This window comes from Bactrocera dorsalis, chromosome 2 (assembly GCF_023373825.1).
Source record: "Bactrocera dorsalis isolate Fly_Bdor chromosome 2, ASM2337382v1, whole genome shotgun sequence".
Taxonomy (NCBI): domain Eukaryota; kingdom Metazoa; phylum Arthropoda; class Insecta; order Diptera; family Tephritidae; genus Bactrocera; species Bactrocera dorsalis.
In genome coordinates this window covers 42,548,762-42,573,191 of record NC_064304.1, presented here as the reverse complement: position 1 = coordinate 42,573,191, position 24,430 = coordinate 42,548,762, and the positions used below count along the sequence as shown (strand labels likewise).

At 36.7% G+C, this 24,430-nt stretch overlaps 1 protein-coding gene across 5 annotated transcripts in view; it reads left to right on the top strand.

Annotated features, from left to right (window-relative positions):
* LOC125776421 (transcription factor SPT20 homolog) overlaps positions 1-24,430 on the top strand; it is a 354,201-nt gene that overhangs the window by 184,791 nt on the left and 144,980 nt on the right. The window contains exon 4 of one of the 5 annotated variants that reach the window (XM_049448220.1): positions 11,963-12,610. The exons of the other annotated variants lie outside the window; for them this stretch is intronic. Coding sequence (XP_049304177.1) covers positions 11,963-12,112 — 150 coding nt within the window. The 3' untranslated portion in view covers positions 12,113-12,610. Of the gene's footprint in view, positions 1-11,962; positions 12,611-24,430 lie in introns of those variants that run through there. 5 annotated transcript variants of the gene reach the window in all.

Here is a 24,430-nt window from a genome sequence, read left to right as displayed (position 1 = left end):
CTTTTGCCTGCAAGTATCTGTGTGTGTGTGTGTGTGGGTGCGTTATTTTTCACATTCTCCGCTGTCATTGCTGCCTGTCAGCGTTTTTGTCGTTCGTTTTCTGGGCGTTTCGAGTTGAGAAGTGTCAAATAATGTTGACAGTTTGCCTTTGTCAAGTCATAAAGTCAGCCTAACAACGCAGAAAAATAAAAATAAATAGCTGCAATTGCGAGTGTGTGTGTGTGTAAATGTTGTTAGTGTCCTTTTTTCTCATTGCGGTGCTCCGCTGTCTGTCAGCTGCAGTGCCGCACTTGTTTATTTATTTATATAGCTCTTTGTTTGTTGTGTCTAGTTTATCACTATAATGGCTAGTGTTATAGTTATTTGTGTTGTTTTTGAGGCACGTGCTTCTCCGCCTAAATCCGTGCTATGCGCAGAAGAAATATAGAATTTCTAGTGTCTTCGCAACTAGCAACTGCTAACACGACGATGGTTGTTGGAAGTACATATTGATATTGATATGAGTTCGAATTTTGAAAAAGGTATTGATTGACGGTTGCGTCGTAATTTTATGAAATACGATGCTCCACTATTATTAAAAACACAAGCTTACGAGTGCTAAAAAATCTTCAAAGACGGTCGAGAGATAGTAGAAGCATATCTCATTCTGTACGACCCTAGAACTCGTCAGGCAACTGTAAGAGAGATGACAAGAGAACTCGACATCTAAATTTTTTTCAAAAAGAGTACCGTAAACAGGTCTCTTTGGACATGATTGATAGTGCGAATTCCGATCCTATATTCATGAAGAGCGTTATAACTGCCTATCAGACATGGGCTTATGAGTTTGACATGCAAACAAGTCAACAATAATCATGATGAAGAGAGAAAAAGACAAGCCGAAACCAAAAAAGCACACCGAACCCACTCAAAAAAACAAAAAAAAAAATCTAGGAGATGACATTGTTTTTTCCGATATTCGTGATATGGTGCATCATGAATTTCTTTCGGAGGACATACGATAAAAAAGGAGGTCTGTTTGGCCGTTTGAGGTGTTTACGTGAGAACTTCCGTCGAAAACGGCCAGGGTTGTGGAAGAACAATTCATGGATTTACACGATGATACTGCACCTTCGCATCGAGCTACGATTGTGACCGAATATAAAGCCAAATACGCAATAAATGCCATCGGTTAACCACTGTTTTCACCAGATTTGGCTCTGTGTGATTTTTTCTTGTTCAACTTACTGAAATGTCCGCTCGGTGAAAACCGTTTTCAGTCGATTGAAGAGATAAAACAACGTTCGCTGAAGGAGCTGACGGCCATCCCAAAAAGTCCTTATTAAAAGTGTTTCGAGGACTGGAAAGATCGTTGGCATAATTTCATTACATCTAGTAGGGATTACTTTGAAGGCTACACAATAAATATTGATGAATAATTAAATATTTTGCATTTTATTTACAATTTCTTGGCCCTTTTTTGTCTGTTTCTATATTCGATTATAATCCTTTGTAACTCTGGGAGAGGTGATGAGCATTATCAAGAGCAATAGAGATATGTATATAGTGTTTGTCCGCAATAGTGAATTTTATGAGCTGTTCAAGCTTTGAGGTCAGTGATTTTAACTACTGGGGCAAGGTAATTCCTTGGGTGTTTGGTCATCTTACTGACGAATCAGTGGAAGAATACAGTAATTCCAACAAGTTTATTTAGATATTTACAGAATATCCCTAAAACATAATTCCGTTCCGTAACCCACAGCTTCGGAATGTTGAAACAATTTTGCAGCTTCTAGGTTTCGGTTGCCGCACTGCATACAATTAAAGGGTGATTTTTTAAGAGCTTGATAACTTTTTTTTAAAAAAAAACGCATAAAATTTGCAAAATCTCATCGGTTCTTTATTTGAAACGTTAGATTGGTTCATGACATTTACTTTTTGAAGATAATTTCATTTAAATGTTGACCGCGGCTGCGTCTTAGGTGGTCCATTCGGAAAGTCCAATTTTGGGCAACTTTTTCGAGCATTTCGGCCGGAATAGCCCGAATTTCTTCGGAAATGTTGTCTTCCAAAGCTGGAATAGTTGGTGGCTTATTTCTGTAGACTTTAGACTTGACGTAGCCCCACAAAAATAGTCTAAAGGCGTTAAATCGCATGATCTTGGTGGCCAACTTACGGGTCCATTTCTTGAGATGAATTGTTGTCCGAAGTTTTCCCTCAAAATGGCCATAGAATCGCGAGCTGTGTGGCATGTAGCGCCATCTTGTTGAAACCACATGTCAACCAAGTTCAGTTCTTCCATTTTTGGCAACAAAAAGTTTGTTAGCATCGAACGATAGCGATCGCCATTCACCGTAACGTTGCGTCCAACAGCATCTTTGAAAAATACGGTCCAATGATTCCACCAGCGTACAAACCACACCAAACATTGCATTTTTCGGGATGCATGGGCAGTTCTTGAACGGCTTCTGGTTGCTCTTCACCCCAAATGCGGCAATTTTGCTTATTTACGTAGCCATTCAACCAGAAATGAGCCTCATCGCTGAACAAAATTTGTCGATAAACACATTTCGAACCGAACACTGATTTTGGTAATAAAATTCAATGATTTGCAAGCGTTGCTCGTTAGTAAGTCTATTCATGATGAAATGTCAAAGCATACTGAGCATCTTTCTCTTTGACACCATGTCTGAAATCCCACGTGATCTGTCAAATACTAATGCATGAAAATCCTAACCTCAAAAAAATCACCCGTTATATAAAGGTTTTAAGGTTTGTTCTTTTTGAGAGTAAACTTTTTTATTGAAGTAGGTCGGGTTGAACTCTATTTCGATATATTAAATTCAAAATTCAACCAAGATATTCTGTTCAAATTCTAAAGGTAGATAAGAGCGGGCTTTATATTAGAGATTTTTGCGAAACAAGATATAAAATGTTTCCATAATAGGGCTTTATTGCTTTATTTTCCACGACAGTAACCTTGAAAGATAAATTTGGGTGTGCTATGTTTCTACTCACAAATAACAGAATCGACTTCTATACTGAGCAAGATTGGGCTGAAAGAAAATGTGTCATCTAAGTGGCTTCAACGGCCACTATGCTATAAATTTAAGGGGAGCGTATTTCCGCTCCGCATTGTCTGAGTTCCCTTGCAGATATCGACTACTCTCAAATAAGTTATAATAGCAGTCCCCTTCTGTAGGCAAACTTAAGCCACTGAAGCTTTGTGTTAAAAATTTAGAAATTCATCATACGTAAGGTGGGGTGTAAGTTGCGTGGTGAAAATTTGTGAAGACCTGCGCTTCCTTCCTCCTGCTAATAGGTGATGATTTGCACACAATGATCTCAATTGTACGCAGTTTTGGTTTCAAAGCATTTCACTTAATATTATATCTATGTATGTATATGTACGGTGTTACATCGAAACGCTTGCGTTGAATAGAATCGTGCATCTGACGCACGACTTGAATTCCAAATCGAATTTTTCATCTCAACAGACACATACCCATAAAAATGACACTACTCTTCTAATCTGTAGGAAAATTTTTGCCTGATGTACTAAGCGGTCTGTGGAGTATTTGAGGTGTCCTGATTACGTATTTGAGTTCAAAAATTTTCCGTCACGTACAGCTATTTTTGTGTTTTTTGTAAATGGTGGCGGTTTGACCCCTACACCGCTTGACTACAACACAAAAAATTCCACGTGTTATAAAATTTGTACTGTCATTTTCGGTTTTTTTCTTCTTAATTTTTTTTTTTGTTTTTTTTTGTCGGTTTTAGCAACCCAAAATTAGCAATAAATAATTTCTAACCTCACAGTCGCAAAATGAGTGTCATCTAATCATTCTCAAGTCTTTGGGCCACGAGAACCCTGAGAACTCTACAGCCCCACGGCCTAAAACCGTTTTCTATTTCTTTACTGTCAACCACAACAACAACTACAAGTGCCGATAAAATTCACCAAAGAACCATACATACAATCCATATATTCGCATTCAAGCCTGGATGTCAACAACGGTCTTATTTACGCTTGCGTGGGTGTTCATCAACACTTGATTACTATTGTGCAACATATACCCTTATGGGACGCTGTGTATGTGTGTGCGTACGCCGGCTCGTTAGCGTGTGTCACATATCGAGTGCGGCCTTTATTTAAACTAAGCCACAATATACGAATATAAACAAATAAAAGTGGAGCAAAATAATCTGTGTGTTGCCTGTGCGTCCTTACCGAAGCCTCACTCGCGCGCCCTGTCTTGACAAGGCCTTTCCATGTTGCACATACAAATTGCTGACGAAAAATCAATAAACACACTTGTGTGCATAACTATTTACATATCCCTGTGTAAGCTATACATGTAAAGCATTTTTTGTTATTGCTTTCCCTCATACATCTCCCCCTCCTCCGGAATTTGTGGCAACCTGCCGCACAGCCTCGCTAGTTTGATTTTATTTTTATTATTTTGTTGTGTTGTTTGTTTATGTGTGTGCGCGTGCTCAGCATGTGTCCGCTGCGTTGTTTTTTGTTTGTTGCTTTTGTTGTTGTTAATTTTTCTCCAGCGTTTTGTATTAGTTTATATTTATCTGCGTGCACTTTATGTGCGTTCTCATGGCTTGTCTGTCGTTCGCTTCACGCTGTTCTGTTGCGTCTGTTTGTCTCTCCAGCTGTCCGAACGCGTGTGCATGTGTGCGTGCGCCTGTGTTTGTTTATGCATAGCGTCATGATTTATTTGCGACTATTACAATTTTAATGCATTTGACCCAGTTTCGCCTCGCCAAGCGCCATAAATTATTATCGCTCGCTCGCGTGCTTTATTGTTGTTGTTTGGCTGCTGCTGCTGTGTTTGAACTGCACGTCATTGAAATGTGTTCGCTGTCTGTGCGAAATTATCGCTCGGCTTGTGAATTTTTATTCCTTTTGAGACACTTAGAAAAAAAGAAGAGCGGAGAACCGTATTCATTATCCATGCAAATTCGAGCCCTAAAGCGTTTTGTAAAAATTGATGTATGCAGATTTATTTCGTGCCCCTTGCAAAAGTCTTATGTTGAAAGCGATCGGAAGAGAAACGAAAACAATTAGTATTACTCCAGCATTTGCACAGGCTAAAGCTTGTAGACCACGTTTTTGTCGTGCGAGACTGAAGTCATTCTCCAAGGGTTTGAAGCTTTTTTGTGTTGAAAAATATTTTCCTAGCTTTCAGAGCACTTTTCTGTTTGAAAATTTTGTTTAAGCTTTTGTAGCTTTTTGGTTTTGAAAAGTAATTTTTTTTTTAAAGTAAGAACTAAAAATTTTTTGTTTTGAAAATAGTTTTTTAAGATTGAAAATTAGTTTCCAAGCTTATGAAGCTTTTGTGTATTGAAAATAACTTTTAAAGCTTTTGGAGCTTTTTAATTTTGAAAATAATTTTTGATTTTATAGTTTTGGAAACTATTTTCGAAGGTTTTACCGTTTTTTTAATTATTTTTCAAGCTTATAAAGCTTTTTTGTTTTCTAAATTATTTTTAGAGCTTTCGAAAATTGTTAGATTTGAAAATAGTTATTAAAATTTTGGGTGTTTTATAGTTCTTCAAATTATTTTCAAAAATTTTGCAGTTTTTTTGTTTTGACTATTATTTGTTGTTAACTCGGCTATAATCGCGTAATTAAGAAGAAGATTATTTTGCTAACTTTTGGACTTTTTGTATGAAAATTATGTTTACAACTTATAGAGCTTTTAGTTTTGAAAATTATATTCTAAGCTTTTGAAGCCTTTTTATTTTGAAAGGTACTTTGTAAGTTTGTTAGCCGTGAAAATATTTTACAAGCTTTTGAAAATTATTTTCGAAGCTTTTGAAGCCTTTTTATTTTCCAAAATTTTGAGGTTTTTTGTTTTGAAAATGATATTTTAAGCGATATTTGTGTTTCAAACTTATAAAGCGTTTTAGTGTTGAAAATTATTTTCTACGCTTTTGAAGCTTTTTATCTTTGAAAATTGCATTCCAAGTTTTTTGAGCTTTTTTATTTTATAATTATTTTCCAAGCTTTGAAGCTTTTTAGTTTTGAAAATAATTTTTGAAATTCTTGTAGATTTTTAGTTAAGAAAACTGTTTTCCAAAATTTTTGAGAAAGACATTTATTTTTGTTTGTTATTTTTCAAACTGATAAAGCTTTTTATTAGTTTTAAGAATTATTAAACAAGCTTTGGGAACTTTTGAGTTTTAAATTTTTTTAAGCTTCCGAAGCTTTTTTTTTGACTCATAATAACTTTATTTTCTGGGGTCTTTACTTCTAAACAGCTTTAATCATTAAAAAAATCGTTGAAGTATTTAAACATTGTGTTCGTTTTTAGAAATTTAATATATTTATGTTGGTCCACAAACAGCTACACGAATATTACATTCCATAAAACAAATGACTGCTTGATACAGTTGAAGGGTTTATCAAGTTTGGAATAATGTTTGTGAGAAATGAGAACATTGTGTTTAGTGAGAGAGACAGAGCCTTACTAGCAATCAAAATAGGCGCCACCGGCGTTAGTAAGAGCATAGAATTGCTCCTTTGCCACTTTCAAATACAAATTTGCTGTATAAACTAAGTCTCACTAAAATTAAAATATAGATCACACTAGAAAGGAAAATATGGAAATGATTTAGATTCAAAATATTTTCAGATATCAGAAGACTTACATATAGTATATATCGCTCATTGGCCGCAAGACTGGCATAAATCAAAAAACGTGATTTTTGAGTTAATGCTGCAGAATTGTTCATTATATCATACTTCATGTTGGGAGAAAAATTCATATGAATGCCTCTTATATGCTCCGCTTGAGAAGAGGTGTAAGGTTGGAGTCACCGTGTAAGGTTGCAGTCAGTTTAAAACTTTAAACGCGTTTTCTGGAGAATCGATTTTTTTGACTTATGCCGGTCTTGCAGCAAATGAGCGATATGTATAATAAAGGGTGATTTTTTAAGAGCTTGATAACTTTTTTTTTTAAAAAAAACGCATAAAATTTGCAAAATCTCATCGGTTCTTTATTTGAAACGTTAGATTGGTTCATGACATTTACTTTTTGAAGATAATTTCATTTAAATGTTGACCGCGGCTGCGTCTTAGGTGGTCCATTCGGAAAGTCCAATTTTGGGCAACTTTTTCGAGCATTTCGGCCGGAATAGCCCGAATTTCTTCGGAAATGTTGTCTTCCAAAGCTGGAATAGTTGCTGGCTTATTTCTGTAGACTTTAGACTTGACGTAGCCCCACAAAAAATAGTCTAAAGGCGTTAAATCGCATGATCTTGGTGGCCAACTTACGGGTCCATTTCTTGAGATGAATTGTTGTCCGAAGTTTTCCCTCAAAATGGCCATAGAATCGCGAGCTGTGTGGCATGTAGCGCCATCTTGTTGAAACCACATGTCAACCAAGTTCAGTTCTTCCATTTTTGGCAACAAAAAGTTTGTTAGCATCGAACGATAGCGATCGCCATTCACCGTAACGTTGCGTCCAACAGCATCTTTGAAAAAATACGGTCCAATGATTCCACCAGCGTACAAACCACACCAAACAGTGCATTTTTCGGGATGCATGGGCAGTTCTTGAACGGCTTCTGGTTGCTCTTCACCCCAAATGCGGCAATTTTGCTTATTTACGTAGCCATTCAACCAGAAATGAGCCTCATCGCTGAACAAAATTTGTCGATAAAAAAGCGGATTTTCTGCCAACTTTTCTAGGGCCCATTCACTGAAAATTCGACGTTGTGGCAGATCGTTCGGCTTCAGTTCTTGCACGAGCTGTATTTTATACGGTTTTACACCAAGATCTTTGCGTAAAATCTTCCATGTGGTCGAATAACACAAACCCAATTGCTGCGAACGGCGACGAATCGACATTTCACGGTCTTCAGCCACACTCTCAGAAACAGACGCAATATTCTCTTCTGTACGCACTGTACGCATTCGTGTGGTTGGTTTAATGTCCAATAAAGTAAACTGAGTGCGAAACTTGGTCACAATCGCATTAATTGTTTGCTCACTTGGTCGATTATGTAGACCATAAATCGGACGTAAAGCGCGAAACACATTTCGAACCGAACACTGATTTTGGTAATAAAATTCAATGATTTGAAAGCGTTGCTCGTTAGTAAGTCTATTCATGATGAAATGTCAAAGCATACTGAGCATCTTTCTCTTTGACACCATGTCTGAAATCCCACGTGATCTGTCAAATACTAATGCATGAAAATCCTAACCTCAAAAAAATCACCCGTTATATATAATTTATTTTTCTCAGTGCACTTTTGTTGTACGATAAATAATATTAAATTCAACCAATCAACATACTTAACTATCAACATCTATTTCAATTCGCTTATTCTGGATTTTAGTTTCTCATAAATATGTTTTATTGCCAACTTTTTTTATTTATTTTATTTTTTCTTTTGATTCAATTTGCTGATTAAACTAAAAATTTGATTTATGCGCTCATTGCTTTGTTGTGATAAATTGGTTTTTCTCCTGATATCCATTTATAAGCATAGTTGATTGGGTGCGAAGCATGACATTAATATTTTTTATTTGAAAAATAACAAATTTCTACACACAAATTTATTTATGTATGCATATGTGTGGATTTTAATGCCACAAAGAAATATGATTTGTTGTTCGCTTGATATACGAGTAGTTTACATATTTGCTAAAAATTGTTGCAAAACAAAAAAAAACACAAAATGATGCCGTAAACTTTAATTTTACAATTTATCAAAACTCATGCAAAAAATTTTTATTGTAAATCGGCTAAACGGCGGAAAATTGCAAATGAGAACAAAAATTGAACAAAGATATTAGTATATACATACATACTTATGTTTGAATTTATTTTGGCTACACAGTTTTATCAACTTAAAGTGGCTAGTATTTCGTAACCATGAATACTTAAGGCCAGTCTAGAATTTTCAAAAAAGTCTAATTTTTGGTAGAGCAGTGCAAACCAAATGACCTTTCTAATCCGCAGTAGTGTCGAAGCGGTCGGGTCAGTCAGCTTCAACAATGTTTCTTTTGTCAAACTGTATTTTTCGAATTGGACGATGATGGTACTCGGAGACTAATTTCAAATTTTTGCGTCAATTACATACTTAAAACAGTTTGAAAGAGAGAATGTTGGTTTATTATTCTTCGAACTCACAGTAAATTGTAAAAAGTAGAGCTCTAGACTGGTCCTAACCCAAAGTTTATTATAAACATATTATGAATATATTTTTACCCTGAACATATAGCCTGTGTTTATGCTGTGTTTGCCACTAAGTTTGCTACACCCTGAAGGAAACCTAATATATGTATATAACTCTATTTATATGTATAAATAACCAGCGTGACGAGTTGAGTCATTTTGGTCATGTCTCTCTATCCGACTGTCTTTCCGTAAATAACGGATCAACTGAAAAGACCCGGGCCTGACAAGGAGGCGTCACTAGAATCAAGTTCATATAATTTTTAGTTAGACTCAACCTTCAAAGGCGCGTCATTAGTTTTTAAATTATTTATTATAATGTTTAGCAAAGCAACTTTTGTTATTGAGAAAAACGATTAAAAAGGGAGACATTGACAGAGCATTGCTTTTTGAAAAGAAAAAAATACAGTTGAAGCGAAAACTTGGCTTGATGACGAGTTTCTGAACACTATCCCAGGAAAATCAACCATGAAGGATTGCTATGTAAGACGGTAAACGTATTGGACGCCCTAAAGAGGTTGTTTGACGAAAACATTAAAAGAAATCCACAAAATATTTGTGGATGCCCTTAAAGTGAAGTGGTTTAAATTAGAAGACTCCATAAGAATATCAACTGAAGGTGTACATAATCAGTCACGAATATTTGGGTATGAGAAAGCTCTGCGCAAAGTGGTTACTGCGGGAGCTCACCTTTCTCTAAAAAGAAAGATGTGTTGCTGCTTCGGAGCAGTGTTTGGAGATGTTCAAACGTAATAAACCCGACTTTTGGCGTCGACATATGACAATGTATGAAATGACACATGGCTCCGATATTTCACTCCGAAGTCCAAACGACAGTCATCGCTCCAAAGCGTAGAATATGCAACAGTCTGCTGGCAAGGTTATGGCGTCTGTATTTTGGGTTGCACATGGCACAATTTTTATTGAATAATTTATGGAAAGAAGGGCCATCAACAGCGACTATTACATAGCGTTATTTGGACCGTTTGGAAGTACGAAATCACCAAAACACCAACACCATTTGAAGACAAAGACAGTGCTGTTTCACCAAGACAATACACCGTGTCACAAGTCAATGAAAACGATAGCAAAAATTCATGAATTGGATTTCGAATTGCCCCTGCATCCACCGTATTCAAAAGAATGCTCGCTGGGAAAAAAGTTTGTCAAAACTGAGGCTTTTTTTGAATCAAATGAACAATTTGTTGAATAAAAAAACGAATTTCGCCCAAAAAATGTGTTTTCCCATGGTAGTACCTCAATTTTTGAGATATTGAACTGAAATTTTACACACGTTCTTTTCTTTTTAAAAAGCATTATACGATATAGCTGTCATTCTAATTTATAAATCAAAATTAAGTATGTATGGTAAACTTTTTTATGTCACAAAATCTTGGCTTTCATTTCACTTGAGCTGAACTTTTGTAAAATTTTTCTGTCATTGGTTTTAAAAATGCTTAAGGCGTGTTTTAGGTGTTAGCACACTTTTCTCCAGCGCTTTGATTTTCAAGTGATTGTTTTCTTTATATCTTTTGTTCATACTTTGAGCAGCATTTTCTCGGGTGCATCAAGTCTGCTTAACACAAATTTCAATTTCATCTGATTTCCCGTGCAACAAACTACTCAGTCAAGCGTTCCCATTTCACTTGCTTTTCACCGCGCACGTATTCACACATACTTTCGCACCTAACAACTAACAACTAACTAATATTGTGCTCGAAATTTGTTTTAGATCCTTTGTAATTCAACTTGTGTCACAATTTTTGGAAAAGTTGCACGCGCAATCTGCGCTCCCAAGCGTGCACAGTTTGCAGATACTTTTCGGTAGCATGCAACCAAGCGACGCAGCGCAGTCGCCCCCCGCTTAGGTGTCGCAACAACAAACTCACACTTGTTAGCTGAGACTTCACCGAAACAGTCTTATGTGTGGGTGCTCTTTTGTTTTTTATCTCCATTTTCTATTTCACTTTTTTTTGTCTTTTTTTTTATATTTTTTTTAGTTTTCTTTGTAGTCCTGTCGCAGCGAACTAACGTAATTTTATGCGCAAGTTTTTCGCAAAGTCATTTAAAAACAATTTGAAAATTTGTTAAATCTTGCTCGTGTGCGCACTGGCTCACGCCCCTGCCAGACAACCATTGCTTGAAGCCAACGTTTTTTAAGTTTTTAGTTGCTTCTTCGTATTTCGTTCTCAGTGAACTTTTGCATTGCACACAAAGTCCTTTTGGTTTTACTTTTCTCAGATATATTTTTTACAGCTCAAACAATGTTTTTTTTTTGTATATTTATGTTTTTGTCCTTTATTCCTTTTTCAGCCATTGTGTGGAGCATATCGTTGGCTTTCTTTATCGTCTCGTTTGTCTGGTTCATTATAAGCGACAGCGCAGCCACGCAGACGGTATCAAATAACCATAAATATGCCCTCAGTTCATTGCTCTAATTTACGCACCGCAAGCATACTTTTAGGCGCACAGCCCTGCTGCTCATTATCTAAGTGTGGCGGCTGTTAGTTGTTCAATTTGCTGTGGCACTGCCATTCTGTGGTCACATTTAGTTTTTCCCACATTGTTTATGACTCATTTATGACACATTGTGTTAGTACATGATATATTACATTTTTATTGCCTATTAAATATTATATCGTGGCATGTGTTGTGCGCCTAGCAGTATGCTATACATCTCAACTTATCAAAAAATCCATATATGTATATTTGATTGCTTGTATTTTGGGTGGTTCACCACTAATCGATTTTCGTTTTTTTCCTTTTTGTTCTCTTTACAGGTAAGTTGCAGTCTCTCCGTGACAGCGTTTTACTACATGCCATTCATCTTTAGTAACGCGAAGCCCGTGTGTACCTATTATGATACACCAAAAGTTAAGTTTTTGGGCGTATGCGTGCTTTATATGGGCAATTTTCTTTGGGTTTCATGACGGTTTCAATGCTTATAAAAACTGTCATAACTTGCCCTAATTGTTGCTGTTGCATTCCTGTTCTGAATTGCTCGTAAAAAGCATGACCGTCATCGTATTTTTGGGCACTCGTAACTTATATGGGAGTATTAAAAACAAAGTGTCTGTATATGTCACAGTTATTAAGGTTGTTCCATAACTTGGCTCAATTTAAACGGTACTTTGTATCCTTTAAATCTTGTTTAATACCGTTTGTAGAGATAAAACTCCCTTTTGAAGTACATTTGGTTCTGGAATTGAAAGCTTCGGATTACTATAGACCATTCTGATAGTTCACCTCTACTGTCCTCATTGAACTTATTGCGTTTGAGTAATTCAGTATATGTTTCAAACGTATATTGCTTCCAAGATATTCCATATGACCGTCGTGAAATCCCGAAGAAAAACATCAGGATCTCAAGCTACTTGTCTGCTTTGGTAACTCGGAAAAGTCGATAATTGACCCTCTCAAAGGCCGAGTCTGAACTAAATTTCCTTTAAAAATTTCAAAATAACAAATTTTGAAAACTAGTTGCTAAGTTTTAGAGCAGGTCTCGCTCTTCAGCTCAGGATTTACTCTCTAACAGTTGTGCTATTAAAGACAAAGCTGAATAATTGAAAAAATTGTATTTTCAGAAGCACAATCTTGATAATGATTTCAAAAGCAGATTTCGCCATAGAAAACCACTAATGAAGTTCGTCTGATATAACCTCAGTTCGTTTAGTGGTTATTTTCTCTTCAATACATGTCTTCTACTGCGACCTCATATGAGATCATCTGGTTATCTCCAAAGATCTCGTAAGAGATCAAGTCCTCATCTGCAAATATTTCGCAAGCTATCAAGTCCTCAAGTACAGAGTTCTCGCAGGCGATCAAAGTAGTTTGCATGTTGTTTTTAATTCGTAGAAAAAAAACTATTTTTGCTTATAAGCCATATTATTGAAGCAGTTGGTGGTCGAACAGGATGTGCCTGCTCCCGGTGAGCGCCGCTTTAGTAACAGATCTATAATTATGGTAATGAAATATAGTAATATAAAATTCAAAATTTTCTAGAACTCCACAATCAACTTGTATACTCGTAAATACATGCTCCCACATACTACATAAGCTTCGCAACTCGAGGTCTGCCATAATACAATTTTATGAGCTTTTCCAACCCTTTGCAAATAGAGTTAACATTAAAGTACCACAGCAAAAATATTTCAATATCAACATTAAATTTTTTGGCAACCACCGAACTCTGTGCCATTTTCCACCTTAATCACCTTTTTAATTACAATATTTAACCCCATGGAAAAACCGCAATTAAGTTGTCGCAAATAATTAATGACATTCCACTTTAAAGCGAAAATGCATAGCTGTTGGCTACTCGCGGCCACAACGAGTACAAAAGAATGCTTTGAATTTGCTGACAGAAGGACATTAATGGCAAACAAGGACCTTTAAATACCGCAAAGTTATAGTGACTCGACGAGCTGGCGGATCGCAAATGCAATTAAACTAAAATAGAAGACAATTAAGGTAATTAGTTGTTGTTGGTGGCGCGAAAAGTTCAAGGGATAAGTACAGACTATTTGGTGTGCAAAAATGAAATTCTAACACAATGTTTTGTAGTCAGTCAAAGCGTCCGTAAGAAACGGTAGAGCGCTAAGCAACTTTGCAGGTACCAAGACGATGAGTAAGACTTTCGATTGTACTAAAAGGCGGACAAATATTTTCTTTAAGCTATACACTTACTATATTCTATATAATGCATTTAATTTCGTGAAAATACAGAATTACTAAAAAATAATTTAGTTTAGTAAGCCTGAATGTAGGCATCGTTTTATTTTATTATAACTTTGCATACCTATAGGCATATTTAGCCAAGTTTCACACCTAATACTCAATACCGGACTCATAATTCTACATATGTTTTTGTTTCGGGTTGTTGGTATCTCATAATTTTTTGCTAATTTATAATATTCATCTCCTTCAATAAATTTCAAGTATTCAACCAAATCAATCTATATAATATCTATAGTAATAAAGTATTATTTTTGCATTACCACGATTTAGGACAAATATGCGCCGTTTTGTTCAGTTAATTTCATAACGACACTCGCATTGAGTCGTCCGTAATATCAAGAAACTGAGACAGCCGACTCCTACAAGCTTTATTTGAGGAGCATTTATCATTAGCAAAATCATTGACCATAGGCAGGAGCAGGTAATAATCATATGATGTCAACTCCAGACTCTAAACTGGTTACATATGGATCCTCTGGAGAGTTACTATCGATGCTGGTGATCTGGTGTTGCTCTGATGGAACACTAAGCCTCTTCTATTGACAAAAGCTGGTCGCTTCCTGACGATACTTTCATCCATATTTTCGACAATTGGTCTACGAGAGCGTGAAGCATCTTTGATATCAAAATAATCAGAGCCATAACCACTACTCACATTTTCAGCCACTGTTTTGCGTGTCGCAAAAAAAAAAATATAAGGGAGGACAAATTTTTTCTTTGCACCGATCTTTGGCAGGTGCTCCAACAATACTGAGTCAAGCAAACACAAAAATGTCTGGAAAATCCTCTTAGTATGAAAATATATATTTCTGATGCCTTAAAGCGTAGTCTGATAGCCCTTACACAGCTCGGGATTCAAACTCCTGAAGCTATCTATTTGAAAAATAATGCAGTTATTTTAAAATATGTAATACAAAAAGCAAATGCTTGCATTTAGAGTGGTTTCGAGAAGAACTCATCAGAGGAAAACTGGCTTTTGGAGCATATATTATCAGTCCTCTCTATATGACCTCATTACACTGTACAAAATGCAGTTTCTTTTTGAATAATTCAACTAGATAGTTAGTAACGGCACTCATTGAAAAATGCAGGCCTCGAAAGTACATATTGTCGTTCCTTCCTCTCCGAAAACTACGATCGTGAATATTTCCTTCAGGCAGTTGCAACCATGTGAATTCGTATGGACTTATTCCAAGCTATTTAAAAAAAAAATTCCTACTTCTATATAAAAACCTGATCTATACATCTAGCTACAACTAAACGAATGCATCATTAAATGGCTAAGGTAAGTTAACACCTATAGAGCCTGGCATTTGGCGGGCAATATAAAGATAGATCAGGAGTGGGCCAATTGTTACATCAGTCGCACTAACCTGACGGTAATTAATATAAAATGGAATCTGAAGCCTTTTTAGGTTTTACCGAGCATGTGAGAGCCATGGAGGGCGACAAGCTAACCGAATAACAGCAGCACCAGAATATTCGAAGAATGGTGCCGAGTTGATAGTCCTTGACTTGTTAAAAATCCAGGTCCGTTTCGATTACTTAGACCCGACTATCATGGGAATCATTCTTCGAATTTAGCACATCACCAGAACATATATGACTCAATCGGGAGGCAAGTCTCTAAAGAGTAGTAATAAAAAGAGCGAGAATGAGACTTTTCTTACTTCATCATCATAAGTCACGACAGTATTATTTAATTACGCTTCCACTTTCGTTTTCTTTGTAGTTTCTAGTAGCCTTGCTCTTATTATATTCTTTGTGGCAAAGTCAAAAGCCACTAGCCTCTCCTCTCCTCTCCTCTGTTGCGTGAATTTAATAGCAGTTAAGTGTCCAAAGTCTGCAAAGTGCTCACTTACTTGCCGGCTATTGTTGCTAGCCACCAGTGACTGCAGTCTACAGTCTGTATGTAACTGCTGATCCATGTAATTCATAGCAGATTATAAAGTCAAGTGCAATATAATTCGGTGTGCAAACAGGTATACTCTGTTTTTTGTGCCAATGGGTACTTGGGTCTTTATGAATATTATGTAGTCACCAGCACAGCCGCTGCATGGGTCCAACGCTACTTGGTGTTGTTGCTGTTGTTGTTGTTGTTGCTGCTGTTGTTGTACTTAAGACCCGCATTTTGTTAATGAAATGCAACACATTTGAAGTGTTGACTTCACACCAGCGAAAAACACTCGAAAGGTGCCCGCAGTCAAAGAAGTGGTGCATGCAACCATGCAATCATGTGGCAGCAATATGATAGACAACCAGCCAGCCAACCAACCAGTACACACACACACATACATAAATGCAAACACATTATACAGCAGGTGACTTTTAAGCCTGGCTGACGAAATGACTGAGTGAATGCCTGACTGTTGCCACTAGTAGCAGCCGCAGCGGCAGAGGCCGTCTCACCGCCTGCCAGCCAACAGGCAGCGAGCGCATTTTGCCACTTTGCCATAATGCATTTTAATGAAATTATTATGTTAAACAGCATGTCAAACGTGTAAAATGCGCTCGGCTGCGCTTTGATGTCGTTAGAGCGCGATAATAATTGAAATGAATGCAGCAGCAGCCATTACCGTTATTGCTGTTGTTGTTTTTGTTGCTATTGTTGCTGTTGGCATTGCCGACATTCAGTGCCACCACCAGCACCGCAGCCAACACCCGCCTTACCTGCTCCTTAGTGCAGCTTCACTTTGCCACAAACAGCTATTTGCTGCACGCTCGTGCCACGCCTCCCGTTCGTGTTTTGTTTTAATACTCACTGAATGTGCGCTTTATTTATATAATTTTTCAAGTGGTCTTTTATGTCACAGCATGAACGCAGCAGTCACCGTTGCTGTGGCTGTGCGAAACCCTGTGCCGGTGGGTGGGTGTTGGTGGTTTTGTGTCTGGCGTCCAAATTGTTTGTGTAACTCGGTGAAACGTACAAATTTTGCAACTCCATTGTTGCTGTTAATTTCATTTATCCGTTACTTTTGCACCGACGAAATCGATTGATTGTGTAATGTTATTATGTAATAAATGGATTACCGTTCGCTGACAACATGCGTCGCACCACAACCTTTCACATGCCACATGCAACCTGGTCGCGCCCGTTCTGTTGCTATTTTGCGGTTTTTGTGCGTTTCGCTGCATAAATTTTTAATCTTTTATTTGCCTGAGTTAATTTTGTTTACATAATGAGACAGCTGTGGCACTGTGAAATTTCGACCTTTATACTACATAACTGTAAATGTGCTTGCATTGGAGTTGTACTTTATAAAAAAAAACATATTAAGTTAATTATAATAATTAATTAGCAGAAGATATGGAAGGTAGACCTAACCAAGCAAATAAAGCTGTTTGTCACTAGCATGATATACAGGGTGACCTAGGTGGTGCCGTACTTTGCTTAAAATTTTAATTAAAGATCCAAAAATTTTGTTTTAGTGTATTCTTGTTATTTTTGTTTAACAATGAAGGTCTAAAAAAAAAGAGTTGCGGCTTTCGTAAAGCAATAAAATGTATACAATTTAATGTTATGGTGAAGAATTTAGCTAAGAGGTTGTCATTATGTTTTGCAAATGATCGCAACCAAGCAACCCCCGCGGTTGGCTCGGATAAATTCTGGCAGATAGGCCAAATTTATCAAACACTTTTTGTGGAAAATGCCATCCTATGTCAGCAATAATGTGAGGGAATGTTTCTTCGCCTTCTAATCGTCTCGCGCTTTTCTGTATAGACAAGCGGCTTTACATAATCCCACAAAATAGTCCAGTATTGTTAAATCGCACGTTGTTGGATATAACACCACAGCTTTCTTCAATAAATTTATTATTTCGTAGACCGTATGGCATATAGCGACATATTATTGGAACCTCAGACCGTTCGCGTCAACATCCCGTCCTTTAGGTACGATAAAGTCATTAATCATGACTCTATGGCGATTCTCATGACTGTAACATTATGGTAGGATTCAATTTTGGAAAATATGGACCAGATTCCATCTGACCACAGAGTACACCATACAGTGATTTTTGAGGATACAGGGACGCCTCAATAATGGCTTGTGGATTATTAGCATTCCATTCACCCAAATGTGAGTTTCATCGTTGGAAAAAAGTTTTTTAATGAAAATCGGGGTTTGTGGCTATCTCGTTTTGTGACCATTCACCGAACATTCAACGCGACCAACAAGGTCGTTCGACTTCAGTTCTTTCACGAGTTGAATTTTGTTAGCCCGCAAACCAAGATCCGCAAAACCTTTCATAAACTGGATGAGAACAGCTCCAATTCTTACGCGCGTTGGTGGTTGGACTAATACGGGTTTTCGTCGCTGCTCTGCCACAGCAGCAATATCGTCACTGTGCACTGTACAGTGTTTCCGATCCAGAGTTGCTCGAATGACCGACTCTGCCGGGCGATTATGTCGACCGAATATTGAAAGCTGTGCGTGCCGAACCATTATTTTTGCCTAATTAACACACCTGTTGTTATTATAAAGACAAAACTCAAATTATTTCCGGTGGATGGACTCATCCGGATCTACTTCGGTACTTTGCTCCATAGTTCTGAGAATACGCATTGAAGCGCAACCGATCCATGGTTCCTCGAATTACCGACACTGCTGGTTTATTATATCGGCCAATGCGTTGTGCGAACCGAACCATTAGTTTGGTAATAAATTTTCACGATTTGCAAACATTGTTCCGGAGTAAGTCTGTTTATTATACTGAGTATAAAGCAAGTATTAGCTGTCAAAAAGGCCAACTCTAAGAAAAGATATTCCCTCACTTAAGACTTCACGTCTAACAAAAACAAACGTATACATATATTCTTCTTAAGAACACAGCTCACTTATAGATGTGTTCAAAAAGCGTTACTTCTTCATAGCACCTCACAAAAAAGTGTTAATATTTCATACAAAACCCAAGAAGACTAATTGGTGTAATCGAACTTACAAAAATATCGATTTGGGTAAAAGAAATATATGATATCCTGAAAGTAAGATTCATTCAAGTACATGTTTGCTATATGACACCCAGAAATATATTTTGGCCGATGCAATAAGCCCCTAATTCCTTTCTCTCAATGTTTCTACAGTGCATTTAGAATGTCTAAAAATTCTGTAGTCTGCTATTAATGTTATTATTACAGATCAATCTTAGTCTATCACTGGTATTCTAGCTAGCACAATTAATTTAAAAATTTCTGAGACCTGAGATGAAATCCTCTTGTTCAGGTTGTTGATATTCTTATATCGATGCTAGATTTTTTCATCACTTATATATTTCATCTCTTAGTAGATACTTCGGAATCCTATTTTTCGGAATTATTCTCGTTAGCAAGTTCGTATCAATCATTTCAAGCCATCGCCTCTGTCTAATACAGTGTGCAGTAGTTATATAGCTATAGTCTTTAGTTTGTATATTCCAATGTAAAATGTTCCTTAAAATAATGAAATTGGAAACATATATCTAATAATTTAGTATATGAAATATTTGAATGCTAGCAGCCTGAGAAAATTCGATTTAATGACAAGCTTCAACGATGTATAAAACAGCATCCAAATCTTAGAAAAGTTGATTAATAATATTTGGCTTCTTTCATATTTCTCTATTAATTTCGACAAAGGCATAAATTATAATGTCATTTCTGACTGCCTACAGGGCGCCAAAGAAACCGTAACGAAGATAATTTGTACTCAACTTCGAAGCCAAAAACAAATAATTTTAGATGGAAAATGATAATCCTGCATCATATCTGCAGATCATTAAGTCCTACAATTGGTTTTGCATCATTAAAATTAAAATCACTGAATCGAGGTCAATTTGAAATCTGCGCCAGCCTCGCAAATTCCTCTTCGTACTCGTGGCGGCACTAAAGAGGCATATTCACTTTAATATAAAAGCATTTATTTACAGATCAGTAGCCGTAAATAATAACAATCTTTTATCACTCTCGGACATTTGTCTACTTTTGTGCGTTGCCTTAGCTGCGAAAACGATAAACGAAGAGAGCCCCTAGCGAAATAAGCGTGTGAATAGACATTCGATGAGACGGTTGATGGATGATTAATTTTGTGCCTTTTTCGAAACTTGCCTTCTCAAATTTTATTTTCTGCTTTGGTGATTTGCTTACATCTTTATTGCCACATAAAGTAAGATAAATAATGTAAAATTATGGGGAGATTAATGAAGCTCTTTTTGAAATGTGAGCAAAAGCTGTTTTGACCATTTTTAAATAATGATTAAAAGCCAAACAATTAATTAGATTATTAATAGATCGTTTTAAACGCTGATAATACTGTATCCATAACTGTGTAATAACTGTATTTTCGTTAGTTGCAAAAAAAATTGTAAATAGCTGAGTGAGTGGTGAGTGAGTAAGGTGAGTGGTTTTGAAGCAGAAAAGAAAGGAAACTTGGGAAATCACAGCTAACTCGGACTGTTTGGTCTGGTTGTCCATTGTATTTGTCCAAATTACTTTTCTTTTAGGATCATGTTCCCTAGGGTGATTCAAAAAAAAATTTTTTTGTTTTTTTTAATTGGTACTCGGAAAAATGGGTTCCTAGACACCTCTAAGAAAGCCTCTCCAAATATGAGTTTTTAATTATAACGGGAAGGTCCTCCGCCTAACGGTTTTCTATTTTTTCTTATTATCAGATAGAAAAATTTATATCTCGCTTCCAACTACTTGAAAAAATATATTGTTAATTAGGTTTTGAAGGAAATTGAATGCTCTAAAATATGGTCTCTTATGATTTTTTCGTAAACCTAACCGTTTAAAAGATATTAACGGTTGAAATTTGACTATTTTTGGAAAAATTCTTTATTTCTTATTAATTTTATAACTCAATGAAAAAAAATTATTATGAATGATGAAACACATGGTTTTGTAGGAAATTTACTGCTCTATAAAAATGGTCTACTATGATTTTTCGCTTAAGTTAAGCGTTTACGAGATATTCATCGTCAAACATCAATGCATATTAGGGTGGATCAAAAAAAAAAAATTTTTTCGGTTTCGGTTTTTCGGTTGGTACTCTTAAAAATAGGTTCCTAGACACCTCTAAGAAAGCCTCTCCAAAAACCTATTCATAACAATTTTTTTTCATTGAGTTATAAAATTAATAAGAAATAAAAAATTGTACCAAAAATAATCAAACTTTAACTGTTAATATCTTTTAAACGGTTGGGTTTACGAAAAAATCATGCGAGACCATATTTTAGAGCATTCAATTTCCTACAAAACCTAATTAACAATATATTTTTTCAAGTAGTTGGAAGCGAGATATAAATTTTTCTATCTGATAATAAGAAGAAATAGAAAACCGTTAGGCGGAGGACCTTCCCGGTACAATTAAAAACTCATATTTGGAGAGGCTTTCTTAGAGGTCTCTAGGAACCCATTTTTCCGAGTACCAATCAAAAAAAACAAAAATTTTTTTTTTTGAATCACCCTAATGTTCCCACAATCTGTTCTATCTTCCGATCTACAGTTTTGCACATGACTTTTGCAGTTTTGTTCCCAGTTAGCTCGTTCTATCTTGTTTTGATTTTATTTACCATGCTTCTGTCGAGTGCGTCGTATAGACAATGCATGGGTTTCCCTCTGTTGATCACATTTTAGGGTGTTAGCCGTACACTGTTCTTGACAATCTCATCCACTATTTCATTGCGATCGATGGCTTTGTGGCTTGGCACCCAGTAGAAGTGAAGTTGCTTGCTTCTGGCAAGCACTGCGGCCCTGCTTCCCTAAATACTTCTGGCCGGTATGCGCTACGATGATACTACCTTGATTGCTGCTTGGTTGTCTAAGTAGCAGCTCTGCGGTTTTTGCAGTAGCAAAGATGTCTGCTTTAAATACACTGCAGGGGTTCGGCAAGTTAAAAGGCTGCCTTATGCCTAATCCTGGCCATACTGTCCACACACTAACTTCATCGTCTATTTCCGAGCCATGTATCTAAATGAGTATTGCGCGTAGCTGACATGCCTTTGTGCCAACTATTTTTTTTTTATTTGAACCTTCTTACCCAGTTTAAAAATGGAATCCTATAGTCAGTGTTTGCTAAACTGCATTCGCTTATTTAGCTGCGCAGTCTTCAACGAAGAGGTCCATAGGTTGCCGTTTTAGAACCATTCGACTGTCCCAAGCTACTTGGAGCAGTTCTTGAGAGAGAGTTATGTGCCACTTAGCGAAGGGAACTTTCGTAGAGGCTTTGTGCTTTTTTGTGAACACAAGAAGATCCGTTTTCTTTGGGCTCAACCCCAGACTTGCTTGCGATGCTCAATTCCGGTTTGTATTTAAAGTGGATGGTCTGTTGACACCTACCCGTTATCAAGTTGGCAATGTCGTCCATAGTGGATTTGTCCTCCAAGTCCCTTAGCAGTTTATTCATCACTAATGTCCATAGAAGCGGAGACAGTTTTCCACCTTTCAGAGTGCATCTGTAGACTTCCTGGGTCATTCTAGCATCGTTCCATTCTGTTCTTATCCTTCTAGAGATCAACAGGCTTCTTATCTAACGTTGTACAACAGGATCAACACCTGAATCTATTCTGAATAGATTCCGTAGAGACATTGTTGAATGCTCTAGAAATATCCAGAAGTTCTCTAAGAGTGCATTCTTTATATTCACACCCAGAAGAAAACGTCACCTGACAGTTGCTCATTTTTAGGGAACCGCCGATATCAGACCATAGTGGTCATATAGTTGCCATACAAATTGAGCGATCCGAAGCAGTTCTTGAACTTTTAACACTTGAAGTCACCCTGATTGGCTAAACGAGATTTGGTGTCGACTCACATTATTTACATCTCTTATCATGTCTAAACCAAGAGTCACCTTCTGAATTTGTTCAAAGCAGCTATTTCTAAAACTACATTAAAATATACATATATATGAAAAAAATGACTGCGTCAAATTTTCAAATTTCTGCACATTTCCCACACACCTAGATTTTGAAAAATATTTTTGGATATTTTAATTACTTTATACTTAAAAGCCTGTCCGCCTGAGGTTATACTTCTTTGTGCGGCTGCTTCCCTTATGCACTCTCCTCACGCTTTTCTAACTTTGTTGTTAAACATATTTTCTTTTAAATTAATTGGCTGCCAATAACGTTATTTCTATCTGTATATATGTTTGTATAAATTTCTGCTCGACTTAATCTTATTTTTCATTCACTGCCAGGCCGCTTTTCAATATTCAAATCACATTTCCGTTTGTAATCTGAGATAACAGCAAAAACTTCGTACAACTAACTGCTTTTATGTAACTGTTCTCATAAATTTTAGTCACCCCACACTCGGCACTAAGTCAACAACAAAGTTCATTTGCTTTTTCTGCATCATCAACAAACATTTCATTTGCAATTATTTTCCAATTACGAAACAAAACTTTTTGCTCACTTCAAACTCACACAACCTCAACGATAGGCGTCGAATGACTCCAAACAGCAGTGGTGTTGTTGCTGGGTGGCATTGCTTTTTTTTTTGTGTTTTGTGTTTCTTGCCATGCAAAACATTGGCCAGTATTATTGTTCGAACTTTTAACTTTGCCATTAAGAAACTTGTAAATTTTCCTATTATTCCGTAACATCTTGCTGCACGGAGAGTGTGAGAGGGAGTGCGAGCGCGCCGACGAATCGAGGGTGAGTACGAGTAAGTTCCAAATTTAGCAGAAAAGCCCAGAAGCATTGTAAGCTTTTGTTAACCGCATGCTGAAGAATGTTGAACTCGAAACAGTGGCTGCTACGTTGGTGTGTGGCCAATTAGAGTGGGCTACCCGCACCCCGTAGCTGACCCCGTTTTACACTTAGTCCCGCTTCAACCGTAGCTACCAGTGTTAAATGCTGCCATTTTCTTATTTCTTTTGAATGCCACTTTTTACAAGTTGGAAGCAGGCAATGCCCTCAATACTTCGCCGCCTGAGTAATTGATTCAATTGACCGCAAGTAGGCAATTAAACTCGTAATTGAATGAGATTTTGTGAAAATTGCATTTGTATACGAGAAAATATATCTGCGAGCCAGTTGAAATATGCTTGCATAACAAAAACAATTGCCTTCGTCGGTGTTAATAAACTTTTTCTTAAATAATACGAAAAGGCAATGATGAATGTGGTTAAGATACGAGAGTACGTGAGGATTGTGTGCCGTAGCAGAGTAAGACATGGTAGTCTTAAGAGATTTCTTCTAATAGAAATTAAGTAAGTAATTGTAAAATAATCTGATTACTTATTCCATACTAAGATTACAGCAGTGGTTGGATACAATAGTTTAAGGTTAGGTTGCGTTGCCCACAAACTCTATAAAGTGCATCAACAGATCTTCACAAGTCGACGGAGAGCTTAATTTGAGGTTACATTTAAAAATTACTAAACACTTGAAAAAAATACTTATTTGTAGACCAGAAACAGCGTCCTAACAGCCTCCATATATGATCCATTTAGCCTGAAACATTTAATCCACTTCTCTATAAAGCGAATTCATAACTTATCTCCAAGGCTCTCTATTAAGATGTTTTAT